At 38.6% G+C, this 16,944-nt stretch overlaps 1 protein-coding gene across 2 annotated transcripts in view; it reads right to left on the bottom strand.

Annotated features, from left to right (window-relative positions):
* ZNF385B (zinc finger protein 385B) overlaps nt 1-16,944 on the bottom strand; it is a gene marked incomplete at both ends in the record, with an annotated part of 134,045 nt that overhangs the window by 38,777 nt on the left and 78,324 nt on the right. The window contains one exon of one of the 2 annotated variants that reach the window (XM_079539000.1): nt 10,282-10,412. In XM_079539000.1, coding sequence (XP_079395126.1) covers nt 10,282-10,412 — 131 coding nt within the window. Of the gene's footprint in view, nt 1-10,251; nt 10,413-16,944 lie in introns of both variants that reach the window. The other variant, XM_079539001.1, reaches the window with a different exon arrangement.

Genomic DNA, 16,944 nt, shown 5'->3' on the forward strand with positions numbered 1-16,944 from the left:
GTAAATGATCATAGAATCATTTGAGTTGGAAGGGATCCTTAAAGGCCATCTGGTCCCACTCCCCTGCAATGAACAGGAACACCTACAGCTAGATCGCTGCTCAGAGCCTTGCCCAGCCCGACCTGGACTCTTTGAAACCCATTTCTCCTTGTCCTATCACAAAATAATAACTTAGACAGGGGAGAGCACTTTGCAGATTGTCCACAGCTGATTCAGAGACAAATGTGTAATTAGAACACATAATATTAGAATACAACATAATATTCTTTTGCTGTAATCTTGTGGTCTAAGCAAGGGTTACTTTTAACACTTTCTGCTGATTAACAAACTACAGTCTCTGTTACTGTTCTTGCACATTAGGTATTTGCATACAGTATAAAATTTGGATCTTACTCAAGTCAAACCCAAACTTACACAGGTTGGAATGAGTCCACGACTTTATCAAGAATGTCTACTCTCTCTCTCTCTCTCTCTCTTTAAAATGGAAAAAAAAAAAGTTCTGAGTAGATGCCTTTCCCCAAGTGCAGAAATACATAAGCTTGTACTTCTTGTATCCACTGAGACAAGTCTGACCTCAGGGACTAATCACCCCTCCCTCCCACATGGTTTCCAAAACACAGGAACACTGTACCCTGAACACAAACCTCTCTGAATACAACTCACACTGTTTGTCTCTCCACATCTTGATCAATTTGGCAGCAAGCTCCAGCTTCCCCAAGGAAAACGGTGGTTGTGAGAGCTGTGACCTCTGCACACTATCACTAGTCAAAGAAATCAGCCTGAAGGCATTTTAAAGCAAAACAAAAATTCTGCTGTAATTCACTTGCTAACATGTCAGACACTGCAGATACCCATGAAGAGTTGATGAAATAACAGCTGGTATTTAAATTTAAAAAAAAAAAAAAAAAAAAAAAAAAAAAAAGGAAAGAGAAACCTTTGGAGTTTACATTTCAACATCATTTTTAGTACAAGACGATTAAAAGGGCACCCAGAGCTGGGAACAGCCTTTTACGTCTTAAAAGAGATGAAATATTAATAAATTCACTTTCATCAATTTCCTTTTAGAGGCTACTGTTGAAATAATTTTATTTTTGAAAATTCTACATTATTTCTGCCAACAGACGTGCAGGGCTGGAACCCAGGACTTGGGACATTGATTTTCTGTCTCCTGACAGCAGCAGTTGGGTTCCTCTTCCTTATGCCCAATCCCATGGCATAATGCAGAGTCCCCTGGAGTACTACCTTCTTGTATGTCCTCCTTTAAAGTCTAGCTCAGACAGGAAAATGAAAAAGGAACAACTCTTGATTCTCTCTGTGCTTGTATCTGCAATCACAAAGAATACTGAAAGCACTGTCTACAGTTACTTAAAGACTTGTTTTAGCTTAGAAGAAGCCATTACATCTGATTTCTTTTTTTTTTTTTTAAAAAAAAAAAAAAAAAAGCACGACAATTTTATAGACTAGAGAGCTTCAGCCTTTCCTGTGATGAAGTCTGATAATTTGTGGTCAGCCAGAGCTTAAATTTTAGAGGGGGGCAGAAGGAACAAACATACCACACTTGATTAAAGAGTTTCCAACTAAGATGAATCTATAACATCACAGAGGAAATGATGATAATGATGGAGTATTCCCACAGCTAATATCCACACCTTGCTTTGCCTGTCACAAACCACTCCATCTAGTTGTGTCTCACTCAATTAGACTAAAGGGCACCCTAATGCCTGCATGCATAGGTACTTGTACACTGCAATCAGATCAGCATTTAACCTTCTCTTTGATAAACCAAGTAAGCTGAATTCCTTAAGCCTCTCATTATAAAAGCCTTGATTCATTTGTTAGTTTTTCCTCTGACTCCTCTTCAGATTTTCAATAAGTCACTGAAGTAGGGGCACTAGAAGTGACAACAGTATGGTCAAATATACTCTCTCTTTACCTACTTAATTACATCTTTTTTTTTCTTTTAAAACCAAGAAATGCATTAATCTTCTTGCTTCAGCATCAGTTTGGGAAGCACAGCTCTACATCTTCACTGACAGGCTCATTTATTCATCTGGTGAGCTAACACAAACAATTCTGCTGTACTTTAACCTAGTCGAAGAGAAGCAGCCAGTTGAAGCTCCACACCCGGGAGCCCTGTGCTGAAGCAGAGACTGCTTTCAGTCAGGTTTTCACTTAGAAAATTTAACTCGCAAGAACTCATCTGAACAAGTTCATGAGGCCAAGGATGAAGTCTGGCCTTATTGGTAGATTTTTATTTCTCCTAAACCAGTGCAAAATAGTGGCTTAGACCAACATAAACAAAAATAAAAACATTTATACTGTCTGACTTAAAACCAGGTTCCTTCTGATCTTCTGCTTTTCTGTTCACTCCATCTCTCCATTTTCTAGTTTAAATCAAGAAATTCAAAATTAAAAAAAAAAAGTAACACAAATACTCTAATTTCCCCCTTCCCCTTCTCCCCACATAACATGCATATGCATAGAGATCAAAAGGGAACTGAGAAAATATCTTTTCATTCTTTTTTTTCCGCTGCTATGACTATCCCCTCTGCTCTTCCTTCTCTTCAGCCATGGATATATATACTGCACTGTAAAAATAAACTCTGGTTGAGAAAAGCATAATTAGGAAAGCCTTAAAAACACTTCTCCAAAAATGAAATGCCACTGCTGTTTTAGAAATTACTCTGAAAAAAAAATTAAAATATTTGATGCCTATGGAAAGGCTTAACTCACAGAATAAATTGGTGAGGCACAATTAATTACACAGGTAAAAACTTCTGAATCTGGTCTTATCACAATGATGATACAGATACATAAAAGAACTGAGTTTCCAAATATGCTATTGGACAATGAAGTATTCAGGAAGTTTCTGTTTATAATAGATATAACTCTTAAAATAGTGACAGACGAAATCTGAGAAAAAGAATGAAGTATGAACCCAATGGCTAAATAAATACTTTAGCAATATGACAATTTCCCATCCCTTTGTGACTCTGCTGGCTTCCAGTTTTAACTGTACTTTTATTATTCATCTGTAAAACAGGGATAAAAATATTTTGAACCTCACAAAGAAAGCTGAAAGGTCTAAATAACATGTTTACAGCTATTCAAAATCCTCTGATGGAAGATGCTCTATAACTGCTACTTATTATTAAGGCTGCTGCTATCATTCAGAACACTTGGCTGTGTTAAGTTAAATGAAAAACACCACCAGAAATACATATTGCCTTCAGATGCAGTAAAACTAGTAACATACCCTGAGAGCAAAGCTATTCTTTTTACACTATTACCACCTGACAATAAAATAATCTGAATTGGTAAAACAATAGGAAACATTACCTTCCAATAGAATCATGCCAAAAGACTCAAGCTTAAGATGTAGCAATCAGAAAAGCTTAGATAGTGTGTGAGGTTAGCAAGATTTCTGATTTTTGCTTTCTTCTTTGAGGATGCCCTTAGACCTCACTCTTTTCTTCTTGGAGATCTGCTTTAAGTTTCGCTAGCAGTTTGCCTGCTTCCCGCTTGTTCCAGAATAGCGATATCACTTGAAACTGAGAAGTATCATGTTAGGTAGATCTTAATTTCCTCCAACCATCTGAACCCTGCTAAGAGTTTAGAAGCAAGTACGTAGCCTCAATCAATACTGTGAACAGGAGAGAATAAGGACACAGGAAGCCTGGTCTTCCAAAATGAAATAGTAGATGTTACCTTTCACACATTAAAAATGCATATTTAAAAAGGGGGTAAGTTATATGTACATATGCATTTGAGTAAGTGTATAAAATAGATGAATATAAATGAGAAACGAGACAAACTGAAAATTTCTTAATGTTAGCTGACAACTGTCATCTGCTCTCCACAGTAACAAATAATAGGCTTTCTTCACATAAAAATCAATAATGATGTTTCTGGCTTCAGGGTGTTTTGATCAGTACCAGAAACGACATAACAAGCCTTTACAATTCTCTTGATTAAAAAAAACCTCAACATTTGGTTAAGTCTCTAAAAGAACATTATATTTCTCATCAAACCTGCCCTGAAACAACACAGAATCATAATGTGCTTGTTTTTATTTTTAAATCTAGGTGAATGAGATGCAAAGCAGACTGAAGGACAAACCAGTCTTTTCTAATACATGAACAAGAAAGGCCATTCTCTTTCCATACCCTTCACTTGGGGAAGCATCTGAGCTTTGAATGTCTCCGCTGTGGGACCAGACATGCTGTGATCAGAGCAGACTGGGCTGAAAGCCCAGCTCTTGGAATCAGCCTCACTCTGGCAGCTGAAATGGGCTGGTCACTGCCTCAGACCTGGGCACCAGCAGCAGTCAGGCACGTTAACAGAAGACAGGCCTCATGCTATGACTTGAAATTGCAATGTGCTATTTCTAAATTGTTGTAAAAAAGAGCGTATCTAAATTGAACGGCCAGCAGCTATACCCACATTCAGAGAGTGCAGCAGGCATTAACTCCCAGCTAAATTCTTATCATTTATTAGCTAATAATGAATTCAGTAATCTTTTCTTTCTCCAGGAGATTTTGAGGCAGCTGTGAGCGAGGGCAGAAACACTGAGCAGCCAGCAAGCCACATGAGTAGGTGCTTCTGCATTCATCTGACACTTCAGGAATTCAGATTTTTATTAAGCTGCTCTAGAGTTTTTCTTAGGATAAGAGACCTTGCAATTAGAAACTACCAAGATCTTTATAAATACATGGTGCAATATGTATGTCTTATTTTGCAATTTTGTGACTGTGTGCTATGACAATAGATGTTTTAGTCACAGCTTACTTGCAAAGTATCCTTCAGTAGTCTAACACCTAAAATATGTAAGGCTAACAATCCTGTCCCTTTAAATAGGACTTCCTCATGCTATAAAGACACTTTTAACTTAAGTAAGGAATTCAATGATGACCAAGGCTTTTTAGTCATTCCCTGTGCTGACTGGGAGAAGGAAGAAATAATGGCAGAGGTCTCAGGGAGACTAATTCCCAGCTTTCTAGGAAGGCAGATGAAACATGCAGCCAAGCACTAGATATTCTGGAGGATCTGGGATCTGAATGCAGAAACTGCTAGGACTCCTCTGCAGAAATTGCAGTTCTGTAAGGAATAAGACTGCTGAACTAATTATGCATATGCACAAGTCTCCATTGTTCAGGCTTTATTATGGAATTTCAGAGCCTCTGCCCTCTTCACCAGTAAATACCTCAGAAAACATGGTCTCTTTTTCCTTCCTCTTAGTAACACGTACCAGGCTAATTCTTCATGTTGCAGTTCAGTGATTCTGACTAAGATCTGGAAAACATAAACTGTGCAGATTCCAGAATAACTAAAAGTGAAGGAGGAGAATTTCAAAGTACTCCACAAAGGAGCAGACGAAAATCTGAAGTGCTCTGTGTTCCTGCACTATGAGGCTAATAAAATGTTAGTAAGAAAAATAGTCATCTCTTGGTTTAAAACAAAACATTCAGCTACTCCACAACTTTCAAGTTCATTGCTTAAATTTCTTTTCTGTGTTGTCAGTCAATGAGAATAAGAATCACATAATCATAGAATCATTAAGGTTGGAAAAGACCACTGGGATTACCAACTCCAACCATCAACTTATCACCACCATGCACCTTAACCCATAGCTCTCTGTGCCACATCCCTTTTCTTGGACACCTCCAAGGATGGTCACCCCAGCACTTCTCTGGGTAGCCTGTTCCAGTGCCTCACCACTCCTTCCTGAGAAGAAATTTTTCCTAATATCCAACCAGAAAGGTATTGCTGTTATGAAATTTCATATGTTCTCTGGAACATTTCTTAGGGAGATAAACAGAGCAGGCCCTGCTCCCTTAGCACTGTACAGAGGGGAGAAGGGGAATTGAGGGCCCATGGACAGGCTGCATGGGAACAGGGGACAGCAGGCAATGAGCTGGCATCTCTGTCATCTGACTGCACCTCTAATCCACTCCTCCTGTGCAAAAGACTGAGCTCTGGAGCATGCTCTGGCATGGCAGTAAAGCACTAAAGGGCTGATATTCAGATCCCACAAGGGAAACTGAAAGATGCCGCACTTCAGTGCAGACCAGAAGCAGGAGAGGCTCCTGGTGTGGGGCAAGGAGCCATCAATATAAGGCACTGTGTTCTGATTTGCTTGATAGGGGGTCCTTCAAATTTCAGGGAGAGCAAATGAGAACTAAAGAGGTAGAAACTGAAAATGAGGAACATAATTGAAAATGCAGGAGAGGAAAGAGCAAATTAGTCTCTGCTGGTACTCTTGGGGACAGGCCAGGGATAGTTAGTCCAGGCGAGGTTAATGATGGAGAAAAGACAGAGATATCTGACCACATTACCAGTCAGCTCCTCCTTCTTTTCCTAGCCCATTCCAGCTGGCTCACTTTCCCTGGCAGATGTGATATACTTCTCGTTCACTTTGCAGTGGAGACCTGAAGTCTAATGCAAAGACTCAGCAGAGCCCTCTGCTTGAAGAACAGGCACTGAAGCAGCAACAGGGTCACGTTAACCATGATGAGAGTACAAATGGGCATTTAAAAACCAATCCTGGTCTAGCTAGATGGGACATATCTTGCTAATGTGAATGCTACAAGAGATAGTATAATCTTTGATTACCCCTGGGGCCATAACAAACTTAGAAGGAAGCATAAGAATTGCTGATTATTTTCGGTGATGATAGAATCTCAGAAGTTGCTGATATCGCTTTTGTGCAGACTGACAGGTCCCTGGCTGTACTGTTTTGACTGAATTTGAATCATGCAGTGCTGGTCTCATTTCAGGACAAGGTAGAATGTATAGCTTTCAGATTTTTTTTTCTGAGGTCTATATATCCCTTAAAGGGAGATGCAGGCAACAATCATTTAGTTTGCTTTGTGAGATAATTTCTTGCTTTCAACCACTTTAGCACATGTACAGTGATAATTGTCTGTGTTGTAACCACAACACATTTTTCCTCATTCGGTCCACAAGATGAATGACATTAGAAAATGAATCAGGAAGAAGAAGAATACAAAGGATGAAGCCATGTGGTGAAAGCCAGGGTGCATAAAATTCAAGATTACACTATAACAGATGCACAGTAGAGGGACCTAATTAAAACTGCTCAGTAACGTTAGCTTTGATTTTCACTAACTGTATGTATTTGACTTTGAAGAGTCACAGATCTTAAAATGTAATCAACAAACAAGAAGTTACATGGTAAGGAACCACTGAAGTCATTTTTGCATGCTAAATAAGTGTATTTATCAATACCCTTTTGCAATACATGCTTTCCAAATTGGAGGTACAAGTCTGGGAACTTCCTACGAAGTTGGATCAACTTCTGCAACAAACAAAACTATTTTAAGTAATACCAGTTCAAAATTTGATTCAAATTCTGCATTTTAGGCAGAGAGGTATGAGTAAAGCTTACAAAACTTGGTGCCAGAACTAGCATTCCGTCCCCTTTGTATCTGCTGCTGCAATGCTTCTGAGAGTGTTCTTTTGTGCAGCAACTCATGTTCAGGCAGTGACAGTCTGGTCACACCTGTTCTGCTCTGATAAAAACAATTTGCGGGTGCTCTGAGAAGGCCAGAAAGAACAGAGCACCTGTTCTGCAAAACCTCACTGCTTGGAGTCCTTTGTTCTGCACTCAGAAACTGAACCATTCAAACAAAAAGGCCTCCTTACTAAGGAATAACGGAATGTATCCAAAAGAATCAGTACAAACATTCCCTCCCTAATTTGTCCTATATAATAAGCAAGTCCCAAAGAACAAACAAAAATTTACTTGGAATACAAATAGATAATACTATTGTTTTCATGAGAAACAAAGTAGAGGCATCTTAAAGTAAATCTCACAATTGCATCAAGAAAGTAAGTTACACCTGGGGTAGTCTTTCCTTTCAAAAAGAATAAGACTTCTCAGCTTTTGTCTGAAAGCATGCCATGCAGAGAGAATCAAGCAATCAGAATACGTTCACAAACAAAATGGGGACACAAACGTTTCATCCATATTGCCACAGGTGTTTTCAGAATTGAAAACTGTTAATAACATAAAAAAGGGCTTACCTGAGATTTATGTTTCCATCTAGAAGAGAACTGATTTTGGAAACATGGTAGGGGTGCTCCTTTAAATAGGTTTCTAGTTCATATAATTTACCTCAGTTTTCCTACTGTTAATTATCATGCAAAACTCTTAAGATTTCATCAGAAACCACCTTCTGATAGAGCTTAAATAAACATCTCTGATGCAAAGAAGACATTGAAGATGAGAAAAAGAAATGTCTCAATGAATACACACAAAGATGAACATTTACATGCGCTAGCATTCTTCTCAGCCCTACCAAAGGGGAAGAGACTTGGCGTTGTGCACCATAGGTGTCACCATCTATAGTCCCTGACAAGGTCTCTCATGAAAGATTAATCTGTAGGGCAACTAATGGTTTTGGGGGCAGGCAGAAGGGCAGAGGTGTTATTCTAATGCTCTGCTTTTGCACAGGAAGAAATAAGAAGGCACTTCTGAAGATATACAAATGAGGGGTCAGGTAGGTTTTGATTCTGTTTGAATTTAATTTGGAAAAGTGATTTTGACAATTTTTACATTATCTCCACACACCTATTTGTATTCACAGTGAAAAAAAAACCACGAGCATTGAAACCTATTTCCAAAGGTTGTGCTAAGTTAAAAAGAAAAGATGTGTGTGACAGCTGGTGTTCACTGTGCCTGTCAGAAGATAACCATTAATAATTTAGTTTTTTCCAATGAGCTTTAAAGTCCATCATAAAAGACTATTAAGGAAAATCAATACCTACAAGATAAATGGCAAAGTCCATGAATCAGAAATAGGACAGTACTTAAATACTGTTCCTCCAAAAGGAGAATTTAAAAATGTGGTGTCTGGGGTGCATAACAGTGTGATTTTGAATAATTGCCAAGAATTTCAAGGGAGGAAGTAGAAAATATTTGCCACTGGCCACAGGGTTCTCTTTTAAAACCCACAGAAGTTTGGAGAAAAGTGACAGGTGTGAAAGATAAAGATTCTAGAAAACAGGCAAGTGGAATGTAATCTAGATAAATGTAAGGTAGCGTTTATAAACAAAAACAGCCAAAATATCAAAATTAATCTGCCTCTAGAGGCTACCGCAAGTCAGAAATTCAATAATACCACCAAAACCAAATAATGGTTGACTACAACTACAGCTTCCTCAAAGGAAAGGTTCTGTGAGACATTACATACAGTTCTGTGAAAATGCACAGCTATAATACCAGTGCAACTAGAAAACAGGCAAATCAATAACCAAATTCTCAAATGTATAGATGAGGGATAATGAATGTGAATTGCATCATGCCCAGGAGATGAGACACTCCTATTTTAGAATTCTAGAATTGTATTGAGTTTTGGCTTCTGGTCTTTTAACGTAGTTGGATTTGTATCTTTCCTCTCTTTGGACGCGTGCATGTGCCTGTACCACCCACATCAGTACGCATGTACAACATCATGTTAGGCTGCTGACATTTGACAGAAGCTGGCTGATACATTACCTCACAAGTATTGCACAGAACCATGAGCTGTAGCACAAGACTTACTTGCAAGTGAGGAAGAAAAATAAATCCTCTTGCTGTACTAACTTGAAGCAGAAGGCCAGTTAGCAAAGGAAGAGAGTAGTGGTGGTTCAGCTGACCACAGCCTGTGGGTGGTGGCAATACCCCCCTTCCCCACAACAGTGACAGTCACAGTGCTCTATGGTTCAGGGGCCAGTCATGGATCAACAAATCACATTCACTGACTCAGCAGAAATGACTTACAGCAATTTTTTTCCTGTCGATGTTAACTAACTGGTTGCCAACTCATTCCACACTGACTTATCTCCACACACAGAAACAGGACTGGCAGCATGCAAAATGGTGGCTTTGGTGCATTTGATGTGTTTAAGTCAATGGAGCACCTGAGCCTTACCTGTCACTGTTTTTTCCCTTTAACATCAGCTTTTTTTTTTTTTTTTTTTTTTTTTTTTTTTTTTTTTTACATTTCATGGAAAAGCATACACTCCGGCAAAAGCTCAAAATGATTCCATCACTCATTAAAACTCAACCATGGGGCTTTTTCAGTGTGCAAACAACAATCCCACAGGCCAGGTCTGTGGCCCACGTACAGCAAAAAGGTTGCGAACAGCATGAGATCGTCACACAAGGGAGCAGTAACCAGCACAGCACAGAGTTCTGTATGTCAACTTCAATACTGGATGTTAGAACTGACTTGGAAAGCATTACACTGAAACTAAGTGTGGAATACCTTTACTTACTGTGTTAAAATTTGGGAAGAATCCAACAGCAGAGCTGCTGTCCACAGGGAAGGACATAAAGGGTTTGATATCCAGGGAAGGCTGCATCATCAAGGTAGGTGCACGCACAAGGGTGGGAAGTGCAGTAGTGCCTGCCAAGAGCAAACAAAACCAGCAATTCATAGTATTCTCCTTTCCACATTACACACAGCATAGCTATCTCTTGCTGACACAACCTCCACGAATAAATAGCGCATGGAGGTAATAAAGTAGCTCTGCAGGAGTTAATATCATTAAAAGAAACCTATTTCCACATTCTACAGATGAGGCAGAGTGCTCTCCTATGGCCATGGATGCTCGGACGCTGAAGAGGAGACATATGGTGTATAAATCACCCTGGCAGGTAGAATAAATCCCTCCTAAAGCTGAACAATTCTTCCGTGCCAAAAAGACCAGGATGGGAGCCCATGGAAGTCAGATGCTTTTGCAATTCCTGGTTGCCTATTAGATCAGCTAGTGCAGGCAGTACATGAGAGCTGAAATCCAGAAGTCTGTTTCCAAATAGCAAGTTTGTTTTTCCTTCTGATGGCTTCTGTAGCTATCAGGTACTGCACAAACATCATTTCACTTAAGATTTAAAATAATGCCTTTTGTATTAGGTGGCAATACAAATATTAGAAAACAAACAAATAAACAGCAGTCAACACACACAAAATCAATTCTTTACATGTAATGAAAAAAGAAAAACAACATTTTTCTAATTGGAGCATAGCACTTTCCCTCCAAATATGGGCTTTGCAGGAATGTACTTGCTGGAGTTGTTACACTTGAGCATCACCCCCTCAACAAGGCCCCAAAGGAACACAAAGGCACAGATGTCCAAACATTCGTTTACAACTAGCTATCTGCCCTATCCACACAATGGTGTGCCTAGCACACTGCTTCCAGCTCTGCCTATGGAGTGTTTTATTTTCCCTGAAATCATGCAAAATAGATTTCAAACAATATCTTCCTCCTGAAATAGAAAACGAGAAAAAAAAAATTCAGATTCTTCTTCCTGGGTCAAATAAATAATTCAACACAGACTGGAGCAGAGACTGGAACACAAGTCTCCCTGGTCTTTACAGGAGGTTGAGTCATTCTCTGCCTTTCCCCCAGGCCCCCCCCGACAGAATTTCTCCATCATTACCTCCCTCTCCTGCTCACAGTGGCCAGCACATCAGCCAGCAGCATAACAGTCCTCGGGGGAGCTTCTTTGGTCTCAAGCAGAGCCGACACAGTAACTAAGCTTTTTCTCACAGAAGTTGCCTGAGCTTTTTAAACACAGTCAGGAGGGGGAGGGAGGAGGAAAAGCAAACCAAACAGTTTTCCCTCTCTTCTCCCACAAAATCAAATTGTTTGTATCTGTTTGCAAGATGCCAGGCAATCCGTGTGGGCTGCTGAAGAACCAGTCTTCCATTAACATCTCCCTTTCTCTCTGTTAAGGATAGGAAAAATTCGAGGCAGAGAAATTTTCCTCTTTCTTCATCTCATCATCCTGCCTCCATGGACATGATTTCAAATCCATTCTCTGGTATCTGAGAGAGAAGCAGAGCACAGAAGCCAGATGGGTCTGCATGAATTTACTGGATAGCCAGACACTTAGAACTAGCCCTGAGCTCAAATTCTGTAGGTGCTGGAAACACAGACAATTTGATCACAGCTGTAGCATAATAAATGCAATATTCTAGTCTAGCAGATGAGGAACAGGCTATCATCTATTTTCTGTTTCTTCTACAAAGGGTGAGGAAAGCAGAAGGGTGGGTCATTGACAACTGTGAAGAGAGAACTGGACACCCTCCCAGCTGAGCTAGGCAAGAAAGGAAAAATATGTTCGAGATACACTATTGGAAAATATTTTCTTTCTTCTGTTATCTCAATACTTTCATAAACGTAAGCTTTAAAAGTCCTTAGGTGAGTTAAACTCTGTGTTCTGACCCTGCATGAGCCTCTGCAACTTGATGACTCGGGCTCAGTTAATTAAGTCAAAGCTTATTCAAGTAGAGTCACAAATGTCAAAAAGCTTAAGGCTGCCTAAGATGCCCATAGTTCCTACTTCATATCCATAAAGAAAAAAATGAAAATAGAAATGCATCAACAGGAAAGCAGTGTCTCCAAGGATTTAGCCATAGAAAATATCTTCAACTGCAAAAATGATGATTATTTCCACTAGCTTGTTCTGAAACAGTAGCTTTACATAATTTAGGTTTGAGCTGTACTCAAACAGCAGCTATACTGTATTCAATTACCTAAAGTCCACAGAGTACAGTCAAACTTCTACAAATTTCTTTTTAAAGTTCAGAAGCAATTAAGATCCACAGAGTTAATGAAAGACCTGTCCTCTCTTTGCATATGAAGCTATGGTTATTTTCACTATATTTTACAAAAAAAAAACCAACAAACAAAACGAACAAACAACAAACAGCAACAACATAGTTAACTTGTCACTGAAGTTTAAAATTAGAGTTAAGCTGAGTTTCTGATGCTGTCTTTAACTGAGGTATAGAAAAATGTTGCCATAAAAATTTTTAAAATTAGAAAACAGTCAGCATCCAATAAGATAGCAATCCTCTTTGTATTCCTCATCTGGGCAGAGACCACTACAGACACTTCTGAAATCTGCCCTCAGCTTTGCAGATCATGGTGCTTCTGCTGCCAGAACAATACAAGTTCAAACTAGGATACATTCAGAGTCCATATGAAATAGAAAATGTACACACCTACTGGACTGATTAGTGGAGGCACTGATAACAAGAAATTCGTTCACTTCCGTTTTGCAGTTTGCTACTGCTACTACTGCCAAACAAATACCAGTGGTCCAATTGGACTGAAGTTGTATTTTCAGAACCACATTTGGAAGCCTCTGGAAGAATGACTAGGTAAAGACGACTCAAACTACAGGAGGGAGCACTTCATGGCAATCATCCTATTAAACAGAACAGAACCCACGTTCCACTGGTATTACATCCAAATGCCAAATAGATTCTTACCATCACTCCACCAGATCTGTATGGAGACCTGAGCTAAGCTGGAATGCTGGCACAAGAAAGATGGAGCTGACAAGCTTCATTATAATCATAAATTTAACAGATGTTTACCATTTCATTAGCATTTTAATGATAAAGACAATTTACCATGTCAAACACAGGTTGTTTTAAATACTTGTGAATCTTTGGCATAAATAACTGATATTTCTTGTAAATTCATTTATTCATTTCAAGTTTGAAATTTATAAACATTATTTTATCTCTTTTTTTAAAAAAATAAATAAATAAAAGAAACTACCTTCAACTCTGAGTGCCACTGCAGGAGTTACCTCTGCACAGGGCATGCAAGCAGCAGACTACCAAATCCTCAATTGTTCTTTTTTAGTGTTGCATAAGAGGGGGAAAAGCAGGCTTTCATGTGAGCAGATGACTCAAAATGTCTCATTTTGTGCAGGAGGACAGTAGTGTCAGAGGCACACATCATCATGGCTTGTAGTCATTGCTCATCCTTTCCAAGCAGGTGAGGTGTTGATTTCAGCAAAACACAAGAGCACAACTGCTCAAACTTGAAAGCATATTCTTGAAAAGCATTCACTACAGGCCACTACAGAGAAATCCAAAGCCATAGTCAATTCCCTCTTCTCTTTTATCACCTCGAGACGTTTCTACATTTCTTTAGTCCTTGGATCCAAGTAGTCCAAACTCAAGACAGGAACAATGGGAGAGTAACTAATGTGCAATTGAGACTGAATGATAGTATCCCGTTGACAATCTGCATCCATTTCAGATTGCACATGGTCACCTTTAACATATGACCCAACACAGTATTAGGAGATCAACAGGATCTCATCTCTTAACATCCACCACTACCTACAACAGTTAAAGTTAAGAAGCGTCAGTATAGAGGCAGACCATGCAGGCTTGAATCACCTGACCTTTTTTGGCTATGCGGAGCTATGACCTCCTAGATCAATGCATAGTAGTCTCACCCAGACAGAATCTAAGAACAACTAAGGGAATGGGTGAGTTCTGAGCTCTCTCCTCCCTTGACCTTTTTAAAGTAGCATTTTGCAGGCACCACTTTGAGCCAAAGGTATCCTTTCAAGAGGGGTGGCAACTTGTCCCTTTGGTTTTGCACATACTGGCTGAATTCATTACCTACTGCTACCACACTAAGCACAGTCACTGCGCTTTTAGACTTCACACTGTCATCTCAATTTACAGCCTTTTCCTTCAACATTCCAGAAGACTTAAGACCAGACAGGGCATGTTTGAAACATTTCAGGGAACAGTTCTGGGAGAATTTTGCATGCATAATCTTTTTCTGGATACCCACAGCTTTCAGTACAGTTTATTAATTTTGTCAGTGCAAGTTTTGAATATTGTCAGAAATACTTATTCAACATGAGACTCAAAAACAGTTTTATAAGCAGCTTAGAGCCTAGAGGTAGTACCTAGGCTTTCATATCAAATAAAACTCTCTTCAGCTCTATTGCCTGTGCTTTGCAAAAAACACAAAACAAACAAACCCAACACATGCTTTTATGCAGTTTTATGGGAATATGTGCACAATGGGATTATATGTTTAAAAAAAAATAGAAGCAACGCCTAGCTAGAGAAACGAACCCCATAAAAAAACATCATCAGAAATATTGCTTAGGATCTGATGCCCCCATTCCATCTTCTCCAGGCACGTTCACTGGGACTATTTCACCGTAAATGACAGGTAAGACTGGTTGATTGCAAGTAATCACATCTTCTAGTTTAGGTATGTACATGACATGTTAGGTGCTGTGATTACAGATATCTCCCTACACTGAACAATATAAATATTAATCTTTTTTGCTACCCAACGTTATTGGTTCAAAGGATTCAGGAACTTTCTTTTTCGTTATTTTAGACAAGATATGCGTGAGCATTACAGAGTGCCATGTGTTCCTGCTCATTCTTAAAATAAACTGCTAAAACAACATTAAGCCTGTGTGAAGTAATTTTGATTTTCTGAAAAACGGGTGATATAAAAATGTTTTAAGTAAAAGCTATCCTATAATATCATTAATAATAGTTATGAACATTAAAACAAACTCTCCTCTTAAATACAAAACAAGGTAAATAAACATAGCACATCAGTAATTTTTTTTTTTTCCAGAATTCAGTAGAACAAATATTGCTTTCTTGCAATGTGAAATTATGATAACTGAGACTTCTGATAGGGGTTTTAGTCTGTTGAAAGTAAAGCAGTAAAGGAGAGATAAGGCTGCTCATTCAATAGTTTCCTAATTGGCAAATTAACACAATTATATGAAATATTCACTACCCAGACAATGCAACTTATTTTTTAAAAATACACTGAAGTAGAACCCCGGTATGTATGAGATAAAGGCAAAGCCCTCCTTTGACAATAAGAAAAATGCTAAGAACTTCTGCATCCCCAGGGCAACACATAAACTAGCTCATTAATGAATGAGGATGCAGGTCCTTTGGGGTTGAAATGGTGATCACAAGAGCTAGCTACTCATGAATCTTTTAAAGCTTGGGGAGTGCACTGAATTCATACTTAGATGTTATTCAGAAACTGAGGGACCAGTCAGACCTTGCATGGACTCATTACCCACCTTAAACAGCATAAGTCATACATGTCTGGCAGCTAACAACAGGTACAATTCTCAAATCTGTTTTTTTTGTTGTTGATGGTTGGGTTTTCTGTTTTGTTTTTTTGTTTGTTTGTTTGTTTTGTTTTTATTTTTTATTTTTTTAGAAACTACAAGGAAAGGCAGCAAGAGCTGGTGTAGGGCTGATGGCTATTCAACAGCATTAAGGAAGAGCCACTCTGCACAAGCATCTTAACACAAGTTATGAGAAAGCAGTAGCCCGAGTCTAATCTCACAGAGCAACATCTGGATACAAAATGACACACCAAATATTTTCATTCCAGTCTGAGTTTATTTTTTCAGTGGTTGCTTCAAAAAACCCAAAGGCATTTAATGCAACTTCACTGCAACATACAAAATTGCCTGTATATTGTACAGTTCAAGCTCTTCATGCTTAAGTATTACTTATCTAAACCAAGTCAGATTATAGAAATAACTCTCCCCCTACAAATTGTGATTTCCAGTATGCTATAAGTTAGTATTTCCATTATTATTTCAAAATAACTGTATTATCAAGACATGCTGGCAATTCAGTGTGATCCTTTTGAAAAAATCAGACAGTGTGAAATAAAATATTTCTACTTTTCAAATACATGTAGGATTCCACCAGTTAGATCAGTACCAAAAATTAATTGAAACCTGATGCTGCTGAAATGAATGGATTTTCTGCCACTTCATAAACCCAAAAAGTCAGCTATTATTTACTTATCTAGCGTTGATAACTATACATACTCCGTTTGCAGTCAGAAAAGTATAGCTATGTATTGCAAGTATTTTTTCAAAAGGATTGTAAAAATAAAAACAAACATGCAAAGCAAGAAAATCCTCATTAGACCAGACCCCTCCTCAATAAAATACTAGGGACTGACCTTGAATCACTTTAATGTTTATGAATTTTTAATATTTCTCTAATTGCTCTCCATTTCCAGTGCTTTATGATTAAAGGATGTTCATTTCAATAATGACAATGTAGACTACATATTGTAGTCTATGCATGTACTTGATAC

Source organism: Tetrao urogallus, assembly GCF_951394365.1.
Source record: "Tetrao urogallus genome assembly, chromosome: 8".
Classification (NCBI taxonomy): Eukaryota; Metazoa; Chordata; class Aves; order Galliformes; family Phasianidae; genus Tetrao; species Tetrao urogallus.